The sequence below is a fragment of the Bombina bombina genome, chromosome 3 (assembly GCF_027579735.1).
Source record: "Bombina bombina isolate aBomBom1 chromosome 3, aBomBom1.pri, whole genome shotgun sequence".
NCBI lineage: Eukaryota > Metazoa > Chordata > Amphibia > Anura > Bombinatoridae > Bombina > Bombina bombina.
Genome location: NC_069501.1, coordinates 634,449,223 through 634,466,794, shown reverse-complemented (window position 1 = coordinate 634,466,794; position 17,572 = coordinate 634,449,223). Strand labels below are relative to the sequence as shown.

The 17,572-nt window shown below is 39.5% G+C and overlaps 1 protein-coding gene across 1 annotated transcript in view; it reads right to left on the bottom strand.

Annotated features, from left to right (window-relative positions):
- Positions 1-7,648: 7,648 nt before the first annotated feature.
- The window catches only part of LOC128651855 (uncharacterized), a 199,174-nt gene continuing 189,250 nt past the window's right edge, over positions 7,649-17,572 (bottom strand). The window contains exon 10 of the mRNA XM_053704840.1: positions 7,649-7,939. Within this exon, the coding sequence (XP_053560815.1) occupies positions 7,901-7,939 (39 nt within the window). The 3' untranslated portion in view covers positions 7,649-7,900. The remainder of the gene's footprint in view (positions 7,940-17,572) is intronic.

The window sequence follows — 17,572 nt, the reverse complement described above, 5'->3', positions numbered from 1 at the left end:
AGCCAATAATTTAAAGTACAAAGCGTCTATCGGCCAATCAGAATTTATATTCAAATAAAATTTTGACATTTGTCAGAAACAAATCTAATGCTCATTTAGAAATAAATGCTGTTACATTGAGTTTTTTAATGCCCTTGTTCATTATGTAATTCTAATGTATTTACCCCTTAAAGGGACACTGAACCCAATGTTTTATTTCATGATTCTGATAGAGCAGCTTTCTAATTTACTCCTATTATTAATTTTTCTTTGTTGGTATCTTTATTTGAAAAAGCAAGAATGTAAGCTTACAAGCCAGCCTATTTTTGGTTCAGCACCCTGGGTAGCGCTTGCTGATGGTGGCTAAATGTAGCTACATTTTGTTTTCTTTCATAAGATGGTGAAAGTCCACAAGATCATAACATGTGGGATCCTATACCCCAAGACTTGGGGGATGGCAATACAGGTAAGGCATGCATGTTAACCGAACATCTGTGGAAATTAATCACAAAGAAAAGAGGGCGCCTCCTAGTGCAATATTGCAAGATAATAAACAAAAAAATAGAATTTGTGCAAGAAAAATACTCACAAAATAAGCAGCACCTATGTGCTGATTGGGGCAGGCTGGGGAATCACAGTGACCCAGCTACACTGATCCAGAGATTGGATGATGGAGCATTGAATGGAAACAAATGTAGAATCTGAACAAGAAATCAAAAGAGAGATGGGGGAGCACCTCCTAGTGCAATAATGTAATATAAATGGCACAAATGGACAAACTTGAAGATTGTATACTCACAAAGGGAGCAGCACCTATGTGCTGATTGAGGCAGGCTGGGGAATCACAGTGACATGACATGGTGTCTAAATCTAGATTACTGTCTCTATCTTTCCAGGGTAAGAATTTATTTGTTTCTCAATTGGATTCTACTTTCCACTATCACTGGGGGGAGGGGAGTTTTTTTTACCCCAAGATAAAAAGTCTAAAGGTAAATTTAAGGCTCCTAATCATTTTCATTTCTTTTAACAGAATAAAGAACAAAAAAATCACTCCTTCGCCTAAGGCCTCTGGTTCCAATTGGAGACCATCTTCAATTTGGAATAAGACCAAGCCTTATGAAAAAAACAATTCCAGCCCCCAAGAGTGTATGAGGGTATGACCCTCAATCCAGTTCAGCTGGTGAGGGGCAGATTGAAATTATTTCAGGAAATTTGGACAGATTATGTTTAGAATAAGTGGATTCAGAATATTGTGTCTCAGGGGTATCGAATAGGTTTCAGAATAAGACCTCCCGTGGGAAGATTCTTTCTTTCTCATGTTCCAAGAAATCCTGTGAAGGCTCAGGCTTTTCTGAAATGTGTTTCAGATCTAGAGCTTTCAGGGGTGATTGCACCAGTTCCTCTCCAGGAACAGGGTTTGGTGTTCTATTCAAATCTATTCATTGTCCCAAAGAAAGAGAATTCTTTCAGACCAGTTCTGGATCTGAAGTTTTTAAATCGTTTTGTAAGAGTCACAACTTTCAAGATGGTGACTATAAGGACTATTCTGCCTTTTGTTTAGCTTATCATCATATTCCAATTCATCCAGACCACTATCAGTTTCTGAGATTCTCTTTACTAGACAAGCATTACCAATTTGTTGCTCTTCCATTTGGCGACAAATTGGTTCCCGGTGCCCTTCTATCTGTACTCAGAGAGCAGGGTATTGCTTCCTTATTTGGACGATATCTTGGTACTAGCTCAGTCTTTTCATTTAGCAGAAGCTCACACAAAACAACTAGTGTGGTTTTTTCAAGAAGTGAGGTTACCAATCAATATTTTAGAACTTTGTGCTATCTTCAGAGCTCTTCAGTCTTGGCCTCTATTAAAGAGAGAACTTTTCATTTGTTTTCAGACAGAAAATATCACAAAAGTGGCATATGTTAATCATCAGGGAGGGACTCGCAGCTCTTTAGCAATGAAAGAAGTATCTTGGATACTTTCTTGGGCAGAGTCAAACTCTTTAATTTCTGCAATTCATATTCCAGGTGTTTGCAATTGGGAAGCAGATTATCTCAGTCATCAGACTTTGCATCCGGGGAAGTGATCTTTCCATCCAGACAGTGGAGGCTCCTCCATAGGAGCACAGCTGCACATGAACGTAACATAGCCTATACCTTTCTTAATCTCTTTGGGTGGGCAGAAGGGGGAGCACTTTTTTAAAAGTTTTCTTTTTTGCTGGCTGCGATGATCGACTGAACACAAGTTAGGGACAGGAAGCAAGTTACAGGAGTTCTCCTCTGTGTACATCCAGTACGCAGTGGGTGATCTGGGGATACTAAGCCCGAGCTGCACGAGTATCTAGTGTCCCACTGCATAAGAGCTGCATGACCCGGGAACGGTGGTGTCACAGCATTGAGAAGGTAATACCTTACTGTACCGGGCCGGTTATTATAGGCTCTGTCTCCACCATGACACCATCCATGATCACTGCAAGCAAGGAAAAAGTAAATAGGCAGCAACGGGACTCCTCTTTCTGCAGCCAGTTTGCAGTTGTGACTCGTGGGCTCCATAAAAAGAGGTATTTTTTCTAAAGCAGACATACAGGCAAATCAGGCTTTATTAGCTCAATAGTTTACTGATTTATTTTGTGAGTGAACTATTGAGCTAATAAAGCCTGATTTGCCTGTATGTCTGCTTTAGAAAAATACCTCTTTTTATGGAGCCCACGAGTCACAACTACAAGCTGGCTGCAGAAAGGGGAGTCCCATTGCTGTCAATTTGCTTTTTCCTTGCTTGCTAATTTCTGTTAAAATGACTGTATGTTTAGTAGTCGTAAATAACTGGCTTAGATAGCTGGCTTTTTTTTTTTTTGGTTTGATACCTCTTTCCTTCCTCCTTCTTCCCCAGGGAAAGGAGACATTACATAGTGTGAATGGCAGTGGCATGTGTTGTGCTGCTGGACTTGTGCATCTGTGCTGATAAGCTTTGTATTTATTATCCCAGGTAGTTTTAGCTGCCAAGTTATATTCAAGACCAGCATTTACATTTCAAGACAAGCAGCTAGTGTGCCTAAGGGTGGCAATTTAGCTGTTACTAAGCTAAGGGATATATTATGATTGTAGGTTAGGGTTTTTTTATTTTGGGTGGGCTTTTTTATTTTGATAGGGCTATTAGAGTAGGTGTAATTCTTTTTTACTTTTGATAATTTCGTTTTTTATTTTCTGTAATTTAGTGTTTGTTATTTTTTGTAATTTAGTTTTTGTTTGTTTTTTTGTTATTAAATACTTTGCAATTTTTAGAGTAGTGTTAGGATTTTTTTAATGTGTAGTTTAGTTTATTTAATTGGTAGTTAGTTTAATTTTAGTTTAATAATTATATTAGTTTGTTAGTTTAAACTTAGTTTTTTTAATTTGACAGGTAAGTTTAAATTTAATTTATGCTAGGGAAATTGTAATTTTAATATAAATTTAGGGGGTCATTAGGTTTAGGGGTTACTAGTTTAAATTAGTTTATTGCGATGTGGGGGGCTTTCGGTTTAGGAGTTAATAGGTTTATTATAGTGGCGGCGGTGTAGGGCTTAATAACTTTAGTATAATGGGGCGATGTGGGCGGACGGTGGATTAGGGGTTAATAATATTTAAATAGTGTTTGTGATGCTGGAGGGCGGCGGTTTAGGGGTTAATACCTTTAGTATAGTGGTGACGATGTCGGGGAGCAGCGGAATAGGGGTTAATACATTTTCTTAGTGGCGGCAATGTTATGTTATAGCCCTTTGCCTGCCTTTTTTTTTTCTAACACCTGAGAACTCATATCTTTGAGCTATTATAACTTTTTTGTGCAATATTTTTTTTCAATAATTTTTATTAGGTAGTGTTATTATGAGTTTAACTGTACTTTTAAATATAGTTTTGATGTGTTTTGTGACACTTTTTTGTTTTGCATTAACAGATAACCAGAGATCTGAGGTTGCGGTAATCATTCTGGCGTAAATCGTGATTGCGCTCATGCTTTTACATTTACTTTCAACCTGTAATATGAGCGCTTCTTCTGATAAACCTGACATCGCTTGCACATAACTGTTAGCGCGCCACTTGTAATCTGGCCCATATAAAGTAGCAAAATTGACAGCAAAAAGGTGAGGAAGGTTGGTCGGCAAATCAAGTCTATATGCAAAACACCGGTGTGACAGGGAATGAATTATATATCAGTGTATACCTTTAAATAATTTGAATGTAAATTTTATCTTTTGAAAGGGCCATACAATTGCTATATGTGAATATGGACAATAACATTTAGAGCAGATAAGGCAGATCTTTAGATACAACTAGCCAAGAACTATACAAGGACTATTAGATGGATCCTATTAATGAAGCAGAACAACTATTATTGTTATTACTAGCAATATAAAGCAGGTCTAGTTTGTGAACACTATTCAATAATAATTTAAATATTAAACATGCACCATCAAAGAATATTTTTTTTTTTGGTTATGCGACGGTGTGAATCCTGTAGGTATGATCTGTTCCAATGTTTTAGTAAAGTGTTACATAGTTACCGAATTATAAATAAATTTGTTTCTGAAATACCGGTATATTGTATTAAAACGGATATGAATGTAAAGTTACTAAAATAAATAAACCAATGGCACTACTTATGTGTGTAGAGAGACTCGTTTCCTATCTAAATATCCACACTAAAGTAAATGCAGTTATGGGCGAGTGGTGCTGTGTATTGGAATACAGAATTAGAAAAAACACGTGGAAAGAGACCCACAAAGTAATATTCTTGATAGAATTCAAGAGTCGAAAAAGGCGTAAATTACAGCATTAACAACAAGATATACATTAGGTCACTGTGTGAAGAGGGTACTTGGACACTAAAATTAAAATATAACTTTTATTAGGTTAAAACTTAAAATGTAGGGATCTAAATTAAAATCACAACCTGGGACAGGAGTAGTAGTGAATATCACCGCTAAGACTGAATATACAGGAATGTCAAATGATCTGATTCATATGGATAAATAATCTGATTTAAATAGACACTCTTATGTGAGGCTAATATCAATATGGACAATATGCACAGTAGGGTTTTGTGTAGAATAAGTGATTGGTGCATACAGAATCAAATTATAATCTGCTACCTTTGTAAGCGCAACATTGCGTTAAGATGGGTCATTATTCAAACACTACGCTATTAATATAAAACCTACAGGTCTACATTGCCTTATTTTTAGGATTTATCTATTCTAAGCGCTTAGTCACTTACAGTGTATTTGAATAATTAATATTTAAGCTGTAACTCTATCATCTAATATTGATACTCACCTGTTACTAGGACCTTTGTCTCAATATGACACTTCAACTAGTACAATCTAATCTTACGTTGTTCTCTCACTTTGAATCTAACACAGCCTGTTAAACTATATAGGCTTTGTCTCTGTTGTAAGTAACAATTTGTGAGAGCAAGTTCATAAGTTACAATTCCAAAGTGTTATTTGATAATGTATTCACCAATCACTTATTCTACATAAAACCCTACTGTGCGCGCATCCATATTGATATTAGCCTCACATAAGAGTGTCTATTTAAATCAGGTTATTTATCCATATGAATCAGATCATTTGACATTCATGTATATTCAGTCTTAGCAGTGATATTCCCTACATTTTAAGTTTTAACCTAATAAAAGTTATATTTTAATTTTAGTGTCCAAGTACACTCTTCCCAGTGACCTAATGTATATCTTGTTGTTAAAGGGACAGTAAAGTCCAAAATAAACTTTCATGATTCAGATAGGGCATGTAATTTTAAACAACTTTCCAATTTACTTTTATCCCCAATTTTGCTTTGTTCTCTTGGTATTCTTAGTTGAAAGCTAAACTTAGGAGGTTCATATACTAATTTCTTAGACCTTGAAGGCCGCCTCTAATCTGACAGTGTTTCATCACCAGAGGGTGTTAGTTCATGTGTTTCATATATATAACATTGAGCTCATGCATGTGAAGTTACCTAGGAGTGAGCACTGATTGGTTAAAATGCAAGTCTGTCAAAAGAACTGAAATAAGGGGGCAGTTTGCAGAGGCTTAGATACAAGATAATCACAAGATAAAGTGTATTAATATAACTGTGTTGGCTATGCAATTCTGGGGAATGGGTAATAAAGGGATTATCTATCTTTGTAAACAACAACAATTCTGGTGTTGACTGTCCCTTTAATGCTGAAATGTATGCCTTTTTTTAAGTGTATTACTTTATGGGTCTCTTCCCACAGGTTTGATATTCATTCTATGTATATTCTCTCTCTTTCAAATGTATATACTGCATGAAATAAGAAAATGAATGAGAGGAAGGTTTTCAGGGTTAAATCCGTGGTTATGTTTTTAACCAATCATATGCATTTGTAACGTTTAAAAGGCCAGAGTGGCTAACAGACTTCACTACGATTACGGCTGTTCAGCCAAAATGCATCTGTGAGTCTAGGAATTTGCCGACCAACCTTCCTCACCTTTTTGCTGTCAATTTTGCATTATGGATTTTTAATTGAAGCAGTCAAATAAAAGTTACTTTTTACAACTCATAAACGTGCTCCTTCTCTTCTTCTTTGTGCATGGACTGTATTGGATACACAGTGAGCACACCAGCGAATCCTACCCCAGCCTGTAGCCACCACTCCCACTACCCTCCATGTGATCGCAAAGCCTGTGATGTCACTCGCCAGAGGAAAGCACTCAAGGGCAAAAAATGTATAAGAAAAAAACGAATATGATTAAGGATAGTATGCACGCTTTTTCATTGTTAAGCATCTAATTAGGACCCAGTTAACCTGGGCTCAAATCCAGAATTTGAATTGTTTTGTTTTCTATTTTTTTAAAGTAGAAATAATACAAAATGCGTGCACAAATATATAAAGACTATGGGGCCGATTTATCAAATGTCGGGCGGACATGATCCGCTGTAGCGTATGCTGTCAGCATTTATCATTGCACAAGCATTTCTTGTGAAATGCTTGTGCAAGGCTGCCCCCTGCACATTTGTGACCAATCGGCTGCTAGCAGGGGGTGTCAATCATCCCGATCGTATATGACCGTTGCTTCTTGCGGACCTGAAACTTCAGGGGTAGATTGCAGCATCTCCTGCTTAATAAATCTACCCGAATGGGGAATATTTAGCAAGCTCCATATGGAGCTTGATGCCCTGTGTTTCCGGCAAGCCTTCAGGTCTAAAGACCACTGCTCCATAACCTGTCCGCCTGCTCTGAGACGGCGGACAGAAATCAACCCGATCGAATACGATTGGGTTGATTGACACCCTCTGCTAGTGGCCGATTGGCCGCAAATCTGCAGGGGACGGCATTGCACCAGCAGTTCACAAGAACTGCTGGTGCAATGATAAATGCCGAGAACGTAAGCTGTCTGCAATTATCAATGTGCAACGGACATGATCCGCTATATCGGGCCATGTCCGCTCGCACAATCATAAATATGCCCCTATGTCTATAAGTCTTTCAAGCAATACAAGATACACATCTTAGTGACTACTGGAAGAGCCGTTTTATGGACTTCCCTCTTTAATTGAGATCAAGTGTCATGAGACGCTGCAATTGTATTCACTCCTTTTGTTATTTTTACTTTTTGTATCCTTTTATTTTAAATAGATAAGGAATTTGTGTTCCTATTTGTACACAATATTATTTGATCACTTTTTATTTCATTACATGTTACACATTTTAGCCTATTATAATAATAAGCAGAAATGTTATGCAATTTATATATATATATATTTTTTAAATGTCCATATATATTTTTTTTATCAAACAATCTTCATTTATTCCTGCTTTTATTTGGGTTTCCAAGATATTTTGTGATTAATTCTTCATATTTTTCTGCTGTGAGTCCTATGACTTTTCCAGGATACACTGCAGTATATAGACATATGGTTTATAACGGACCATATCCAGCATTCAATAAAGCAGTCTCCTGTATAAAGAAACACACAAAAACATCATTTAACCCACAGAACATATAATGATGTAATGTCATTTTCTCACCTAAAAAGCAGCTGAAAGAAGAAAGAAAAACACCAATTTATCCTGATATAAAAATAAAAGAAATCTGATGTATTTTATTTGTATACAATTTATTTAGCCCACACACAAGATTTTTCTTACAAACTTGAATGCTAACATAAACAGATAATTGCATATTTTGTGTTGCCTAACACAAGACTTCTATCTATATATGTTCCTTCATTGAAAGTGACTGTAAATTTAAAATAAATCATTCATGGTTTAGAGATAACATAGGATTTTAAACAACTTCCCAATGTACTTCTATTATGAAATTTGCATTGTTCTCTTGGTATCTTTTGTTTAAGAGTATATCTATTTAGGCTCATAGCTAGGAGCTCAGCAATGTTGAAGTATTTTTAGCATTTTATGGCAGTATTGTTTGTAACAATGTATAACATCGCTGCAAACATAGTTGCAAAACACTGTTGCCACAGATCAGTGAGGGCGAACCTTGGCACTCCAGATGTTTCAGAACTACATTTCCCATGATGCTTGACTGGACTGCAGAGTGCCCAAGCATCATGGGAAATGTAGTTCTGAAACATCTGTAGTGCCAAGGTTCACCATCACTGCCATAGAGTAATAAAGATAGTACACGCTACTGAGCTCCTATGAGCCTACCTAGATTTACTCTTCAATAAAGGATACAAGAGAACAAAGTAAACTTTATAATAGAAGGAAATTGCAAAGTTGTTTAAAATAACATGTTATATCAAAATCATGAAAGTTTAATTTTGACTTTACTATCCCTTTAATCTAAAATACTTGGTAAAGTAACTGTTAAAATGACCTTGATATATTAACCTAACTAGAAACAATCATGGCTGACAAAATAAGTGCAGGCACAACTATTTATATTGAGGATTAATTATGATAAAACATAAGAGAGAAAAGGGTGCTACTGAGATGAGTCTCATGGTTCTTAACAGTATATGTCAAAATCTATGTGTTAAAGAAACATATTAAAAAAATGTCCTATCATCTATATTGAAAATGTTGACATTTGTATTGCCTGCACAATTATGAAGTAAAAGCTGTTTAAATGTAAACTTGCAATTCCTACTCATTCACTTATAGGTAATTATAATAATGTTCAATTAACATTTACAGGAAGTACTTAGAAAACAACAAGAATTAGCAAGAAGTGCCTATCAGCCAATAATTTAAAGTACAAAGTGTCTATCGGCCAATCAGAATTTATATTCAAATAAAATTTTGACATTTGTCAGAAACAAATCTAATGCTCATTTAGAAATAAATGCTGTTACATTGAGTTTTTTAATGCCCTTGTTCATTATGTAATTCTAATGTATTTACCCCTTAAAGGGACACTGAACCCAATGTTTTATTTCATGATTCTGATAGAGCAGCTTTCTAATTTACTCCTATTATTAATTTTTCTTTGTTGGTATCTTTATTTGAAAAAGCAAGAATGTAAGCTTACAAGCCAGCCTATTTTTGGTTCAGCACCCTGGGTAGCGCTTGCTGATGGTGGCTAAATGTAGCTACATTTTGTTTTCTTTCATAAGATGGTGAAAGTCCACAAGATCATAACATGTGGGATCCTATACCCCAAGACTTGGGGGATGGCAATACAGGTAAGGCATGCATGTTAACCGAACATCTGTGGAAATTAATCACAAAGAAAAGAGGGCGCCTCCTAGTGCAATATTGCAAGATAATAAACAAAAAAATAGAATTTGTGCAAGAAAAATACTCACAAAATAAGCAGCACCTATGTGCTGATTGGGGCAGGCTGGGGAATCACAGTGACCCAGCTACACTGATCCAGAGATTGGATGATGGAGCATTGAATGGAAACAAATGTAGAATCTGAACAAGAAATCAAAAAAAGAGATGGGGGAGCACCTCCTAGTGCAATAATGTAATATAAATGGCACAAATGGACAAACTTGAAGATTGTATACTCACAAAGGGAGCAGCACCTATGTGCTGATTGAGGCAGGCTGGGGAATCACAGTGACCCAGCTACACTGATCCTGCGGCAGGATGATGTTACCAATATCTCCAAATAAACAATCAGGCTTAGACTTCCATAAAAATAACAATTTATTTAAAAATTCAAGGGATGTGAATTGACAACACCCCAATATAAAAACAATTGTTTAAAAACAGTTGCAACTAGTTCCTCAGGTACAAAGGCTGTTTCCTCAGGCTACTGTTTAACAAATGGAAGCTAAAGCCTTTTAAACTAAACTTTTGCCCTAATTACCCCTCCCTCATCCAAAATGTGTAAACAATTAATTGTAATTGAAAAGTTACCAAGAAAGCATAATTTCATTATACTGATATGCAGTGCTCTTTTTGGAACCAAAGATAACCATTTAACAATTCATCAAATAATTTCATATATAGGCATGCATGTTACTGATCAGGCACTGAAGCCGGCAGTACTTTCTGCCAAAAGAAGCCTCTGAAAAGGTGCATGCACTTCAAAATCAAAGAATTTAATGGAGAAGTGGAAAACTGCTCTAGTAGAATGAGCAGAAATACTTTCACAGGGAGACTGGCCCATAAGCAAGAATACCTTACAGATTAAGGTCTTAATACAACCAAAAAAGAAAATGGCAGTAAGTTTGAGACCCTTGCAAGACCAAGAAAAATATACAAACCAGATAACGAAGTTAGAAGACTTAGTAGGTTCATCAGAGAACGAGATGATTCTTACCACATAAATGTTGCAAAACGTTGCTCCTTAGAGTTCTTAGTCAGGCACAATATTACAGCTAATAGTATCTAGGACTAGTAATGCCTGATTATAATTACAAACCTGAAGCATTTCACATGGTCTTTTGAATTGAGATATGCAAAAACAGAATTTATGATTACCTGATAAATTTCTTTCTCCTACGGTGTATCCGGTCCACGGCTTCATCCTTACTTGTGGGATATTCTCAATCCCTACAGGAAGTGGCAAAGAGAGCACACAGCAAAGCTGTCCATATAGCTCCCCTCAGGCTCCGCCCCCCCAGTCATTCGACCGACGGTTAGGAGAAAAAGGAGAACCATAGGGTGCAGTGGTGACTGTAGTTTATAAAAATAAATTTAAACCTGACTAAAATGCCAGGGTGGGCCGTGGACCGGATACACCGTAGGAGAAAGAAGTTTATCAGGTAAACATAAATTCTGTTTTCTCCTACATTGGTGTATCCGGTCCACGGCTTCATCCTTACTTGTGGGAACCAATACCAAAGCTTTAGGACACGGATGAAGGGAGGGATCAAGTCAGGTAACCTAAACGGAAGGCACCACTGCTTGCAAAACCTTTCTCCCAAAAATAGCCTCCGAAGAAGCAAAAGTATCGAATTTGTAAAATTTGGCAAATGTATGCAGTGAAGACCAAGTCGCTGCCTTACAGATCTGTTCAACAGAAGCCTCATTCTTGAAAGCCCAAGTGGAAGCCACAGCTCTAGTAGAGTGAGCTGTAATTCGTTCAGGAGGCTGCCTTCCAGCAGTCTCATAAGCCAACAGGATGATGCTTTTCAGCCAGAAAGACAGAGAGGTCGCCTTTTGACCTCTCCTCTTACCAGAATAGACGACAAAAAAGGACGAAGTTTGTCTGAAATCTTTATTTCCTTTTGGATAAAACTTCAAAGCACGAACCACATCGAGATTGTGTAACAGACGTTCCTTGTTAGAAGCTGGGTTAGGACACAGAGAAGGAACAACTATTTCCTGGTTAATATTCTTATTGGAAACCACTTTTGGAAGAAAACCAGGTTTGGTACGTAAAACGACCTTATCTGTATGAAACACCAGATAGGGTGAATTACACTGCAAAGCAGACAATTCAGAAACTCTTCTAGCGGAAGAGATAGCAACCAAAAACAAAACTTTCCAAGATAGTAACTTAATATCTATGGAATGTAGAGGTTCAAACGGAACCCCCTGAAGAACTGAAATAACTAGATTTAGACTCCATGGAGGAGCCACAGGTCTGTAGACAGGCTTGATTCTGACTAAAGCCTGCACAAACTCCTGAACATCTGGCATTGCTGCCAGACGTTTGTGTAACAAAACAGACAGAGCTGATATCTGTCCTTTTAAGGAACTAGCTGACAAACCTTTCTCCAATCCTTCTTGGAGAAAAGCTAAAATCCTTGGAATCCTAATCTTACTCCATGAGTAACCCTTGGTTTCGCACCAACAAAGATATTTCCGCCATATCTTATGGTAAATTTTCCTAGTGACAGGCTTTCTAGCCTGAATCAGGGTATCTATAACTGAATCCGAAAACCCACGCTTAGCTAGAATCAAGCGTTCAATCTCCAAGCAGTCAGTTGCAGAGAGACTAGGTTTGGATGTACGAATGGACCTTGAATTAGAAGGTCCTGCCTCAAAGGTAGCTTCCATGGTGGAACCGATGACATATTCACCAGGTCTGCATACCAGGTCCTGCGTGGCCACGCAGGAGCTATCAGAATTACCGAAGCCTTCTCCTATTTGATCCTGGCTACTAGCCATGGGAGAAGAGGAAACGGTGGAAAGACATAAGCTAGATTGAATGACCAAGGCGCTGCTAAGGCATCTACCAGTGTCGCCTTGGGATCCCTGGACCTGGACCCATAACATGGAACTTTTGAGTTCTGACACCATCAGATCCAGATCCGGAATGCCCCATAGTTGAGTTAACTGGGCAAAAACCTCCGGGTGAAGTTCCCACTCCCCCGGATGGAAAGTCTGACGACTCAGATAATCCGCTTCCCAATTGTCCACTCCTGGGATGTGAATTGCTGATAGATGGCAGGAGCGATCCTCTGCCCATTTGATGATCTTGGATACCTCTCTCATCGCCAGGGAACTCTTCGTTCCCCCCTGATGATTGATGTACGCTACATTCGTCATGTTGTCCGACTGAAATCTGATTAATCTGGCCTCCACTAGTTGAGGCCATGCCTGGCGCGCATTGAATATCGCTCTCAATTCCAATATGTTTATCGGGAGAAGAGATTCTTCCCGAGACCATAGACCCTGAGCCTTCAGGGACTCTGATGCCTCCGGACTCCCCACGTGAAGCTGCATGAACTGGCTAGTCAAAACAAGTGCACAATTGAGGCACGAAAATGAGGCTTCCTTCCTCTGCATACCAGAGTGGAGGGGCCTTTCTGACTAGATTAGGTGTCCAACTAAGTGCCAGGCACAAATTAATCCCCAAAAGGGTTTTAAGTTGATAAAAAAACACCTATTTAAGTTGAAAACTTGCTAAAAAGCAATCGATTAGCCCACAATAGCGTCAACCAGCATAAGCCCTTAAAATAAGCCATCCTTTTATTGCTGAATCTAATAACAATGGCTTATCTATCCCAGAGGGAATTTCTGACAGTCTTCTAGCATTACTGGATCTTGTTAGAAAAATGACTGATCATACCTGAAGCAGTTAAGCCTGCAAACTGTTCCCCCCAACTGATGTTATCTGGTTTCAACAGTCCTGCGTGGGAACAGCAATGGATTTTAGTTACTGGTGCTAAAATCATAGTCCTCTTAGCAGAAATCTTCTTCACTTTCTGCTGCAGAGTAAATAGTACAAGCCGGCACTATTTTAAAATAACAAACTCTTGATAGAAGAAATAAAAAACTACAACTAACACCACATACTCTTTACCACTCCCGGGAGATGCTACTAGTTAGAGCGGCAAAGAGAATGACTGGGGGGGCGGAGCCTGAGGGGAGCTATATGGACAGCTTTGCTGTGTGCTCTCTTTGCCACTTCCTGTAGGGATTGAGAATATCCCACAAGTAAGGATGAAGCCGTGGACCGGATACACCAATGTAGGAGAAAAACATTTTTTAAAGGGACATGAAACCCAAACTTTTTCTTTAATAATTCTGACAGAGAATGTACTTTTAAACAACTTTCCAATTTACTTCTATTAGTTAATTTGCTTAGTTCTCTAGGTATCCTTTGTTGGAAAGCAGACATAGGTGGTTTTTGAGGAGGAGCAATGCACTACTGGGAGCTAGCTGCTAATTGTTGGCTGTAAATATTTGCCTCTTCTCATTGGCACACCTGATGTGTTCAGCTAGCTCCCAGAAGAACATTGCTGCTCCTTCAACAAAAGATACCAGGAGAATGCAGCAAAGTTGATAATAGGAGTCTATTTGAAAGTTGTTTAAAATTGTATGATCTTTCTGAATCAAGTCCCCAGAGTAGACAAAAAAAAAACTGGCCTACCTTTAAAAATTTGAGATCCAGAATAGGACAAAATGTATCCTCCTTATTTGGGACTATAAAAAGGTTGAAGAAGAAGAAGAAGAACCTCTGTCACTATTCTGATATGAAAACTGTCCAAAAAACATAATTTTTGTTTTAAGTCCGCTAAGTAAGATAGCGAAACCCTGACCTTATAGGAACTTGGATCATCCAGGAAAGGAGAATTGTCCTTAAGGAGGAGTGAATCAAAACTGATCCTTTATTCCTGAGGTACAATCTCCAACATCCATAGGTGTGTTAAAGACCTTTAGCACACCTTTCTAAAGTCTTAATCTACCTCCTTACCAAAACTTGTTTGACGTAGGGACCACAACCTTATGCAGACTTGGACACATAAGGCACGTCTGGTGGACCATCTACAAAATGTAACCCGCGCCGCCCGTAATTTCACCTCGCACATTGGGGTATTGCATATACTGTGCCGTTAGATGCTTATCTGGCGTAAGTAGGACAAACTGGCGATCTTCCGAAATGTGCGCAAATACACATTTTAGTCGTCACAAGTAACTTACGCCAGTATTTTGTCCACGGAAAGTCTCAATAAAGAGTAGTTTTATGCAAATTAGGCTAACAGTCGTAAAAATTAACCGCGAGTTCATATAAAAATGCAACACGTAATTACGCTATTCAAAATTCATATATAAACCCATGCGCAGCCGCCATTTTCTTCAGTGTGTTTGGTTGGTTCGTTGAGCTATAGCACACTACAGTGGAGTGGAGGATTAGTCAGAGTAGAGAGAGAGACGCAAACAGAGGAGTTAGTTAGGTCGCATTGTTGTTTGATTAAGATTGTACACTTACACATATTTTTACATATTGCACACATTTTGCATACATACATATACAAAGACACCACACTTTTTTTCTAACACCTCACACATTTTATTTGAATTTTACAGTGTGATAGGCTGAGTGTTTGGTTGTGATTGTGTGTGATTAAACTGGGAGTGAGTGTGAGTGTGTGTAGTGTGAGGATGGCAGGGAGAGGTAGGGCGGAGGGAGGAGGGGAGAGGAGTGGCAGGGAGAGGAGTATTGTAGAGGACAGGAGGAGCAGTGGGGTCCCCGTCAGGGAGTAAGTGGAGTGGGGAGAGGGAGAGCTAGAAGGGATGATGGGAGGGGAGATGCCCGAGAGCCCCAGAGACCAGGCACGTCTAGGAGAGGGACAGAGGGTGCACATGGGGACAGAAGGGTGGAGGAGGGAGAGGATAGGGAGGAACCCACACCAGGGACATCACAGGGAGCAAGTCAGGCGTCCATGGAGGCTGAGATGTCCCAACTTCTCATTTGAGGAAAATGTTGCCCTAGTCCAGGCCATCATGGACAATTACAGTGCCCTCTTTGGGCAGGAGAAGGGCAAAGGCAGTGCCAAAAGGCGAAAAACAGCATGGTTGGCGGTAGAGGATGCCGTCAACAGTGTGGCCCTGCAGAGGAGGACTGTTGAGGGCCTTAAAAAGCGGTGGAATGACTGCAAGAGGCAGGTGAAAGAAAAGATGGGGCAGGAAGCTATGCACCAGAGGGGAACAGGCGGTGGTCCATCCCTGGACATAGAATATAACACCTGGCTGGAGATGATAAGTCCCTGAGTATCACAGCAGTCCATGGACTTCCAGGGGCTCGTGACTCAGGGGCTGCAACCACAGCACATCATGCTGGTGAGTAACATCCCAAACACCAGTATTATATGTATTTGAGATATAACATCCCTTAATATCACACATTCATGTACACAATGAGGAGCATCGTATTTGGCCTACTAACAAAAACATCTATAATTATATTTGACATTAATGCTACTTAACACAATGCAATTCATGATTTGAAGTGGAATAGTGCAATACTAACATGTCTCAGATTAACACAGGCCACAAGCCACATGTAGAGTTTTCAGTAAATGGACACTATAGCCATCACAATACTTTTAGCTCAATAAAGCAGGTGCTGTGCCTACATCAGGCTAAAGTAAATTGTGTGACCATAGTGTCACTTAAAGAACATATTTTTTTCATCATTGACATGTACACATAACTATTGTATGAAACACATACCCGTATACTGCGCATATTAAAATCCCTTATAGCACAAATCACAATGTGCACATGCATGTTATAGAGTTTGACATGAGAATCAGTATAGGCCCTAGCATGTATCAATGTACATAGTATGCCCACATGGACATATATCTGACTGTACTAATCCCTCTCATCATTTGACTCCTCCATAGAACCTCCTGTCATGAGGATACAAACAGGTATGCCACCACCACCACCACCACCACCAGTCACAGGCATGCCGCTACCACCACCACCAGTCTTCAGGCAACCACATGAATAGTATGCTCCCAGGCATGAGCATGGTTGGATGGCTTCAGGAATATTCTTCTTTTGGCTTTGAGGGGGAGCCAAGACAGCCACAAAGGGTCCATGTATTTACCCCCCCCCCAACACAATCTCATGGCAGTCATGGCTTTTACCCACAGACTATGTCACAAGAAGTGCCAACTGGAAAGGCTGAGTGGTCACACACTGGTCATTAGTGGGACTATCAATCAACCCTGAGTTCCACCATCCTCCTCATTTGGGCGAGTTCCACCATCCTCATCACTTGGGCGAGCTCTACTATCTGAAGTTGAAAATATAGCAGAAAGTACTCAAGCACCAGCAGATGCAGCTGAACCTGCCCCACCAGAAACATCAGATGCAGCTGAACCTGCCCCACCAGAAACATCAGATGCAGCTGAACCTGCCCCACCAGAACCAGCAGATGCAGCTGAACCTGCCCCACCAGAACCAGCAGATGCAGCTGAACCTGCCCCACCAGAACCAGCAGATGCAGCTGAACCTGCACCTCAAGCAACTAGAAGCCCTGCTGCTCAAGAGCCTGTGGATGCATTGTATTCTCCACTGGGTGAGGAATACATTGCACTCCAGAGGAGGCTCATAACAAGCTCCGAGAGCAGACAAAGAGGCCAAGAGAGATTCCACAGGAGCCAAGAGAGGTTCTTCAGGAGCCAAGAGAGGTTCTTCAGGAGCCAAGAGAGGTTCCACAAATGTAGCATAGAGCTGCAGAGGGACATGGCAGCATCATTAAGTGGAAGTGTTCAAAACCAGTCACAGATGATGCGAATTCTGTCTGATATGCAGATGCAGATGGACAATAGATGGCGAGAACAAAATCAACTCTTGGGTGTGTTGGTTGAGCACTTTAAACACCAGCAGGACACTGCCTCCAGCCTATCATCTGTGGCCAGCACACCAGCTGAAACATCAGAATCTTCTGAAACCAGGAGAACAAGGAAATCCACTACAGTCA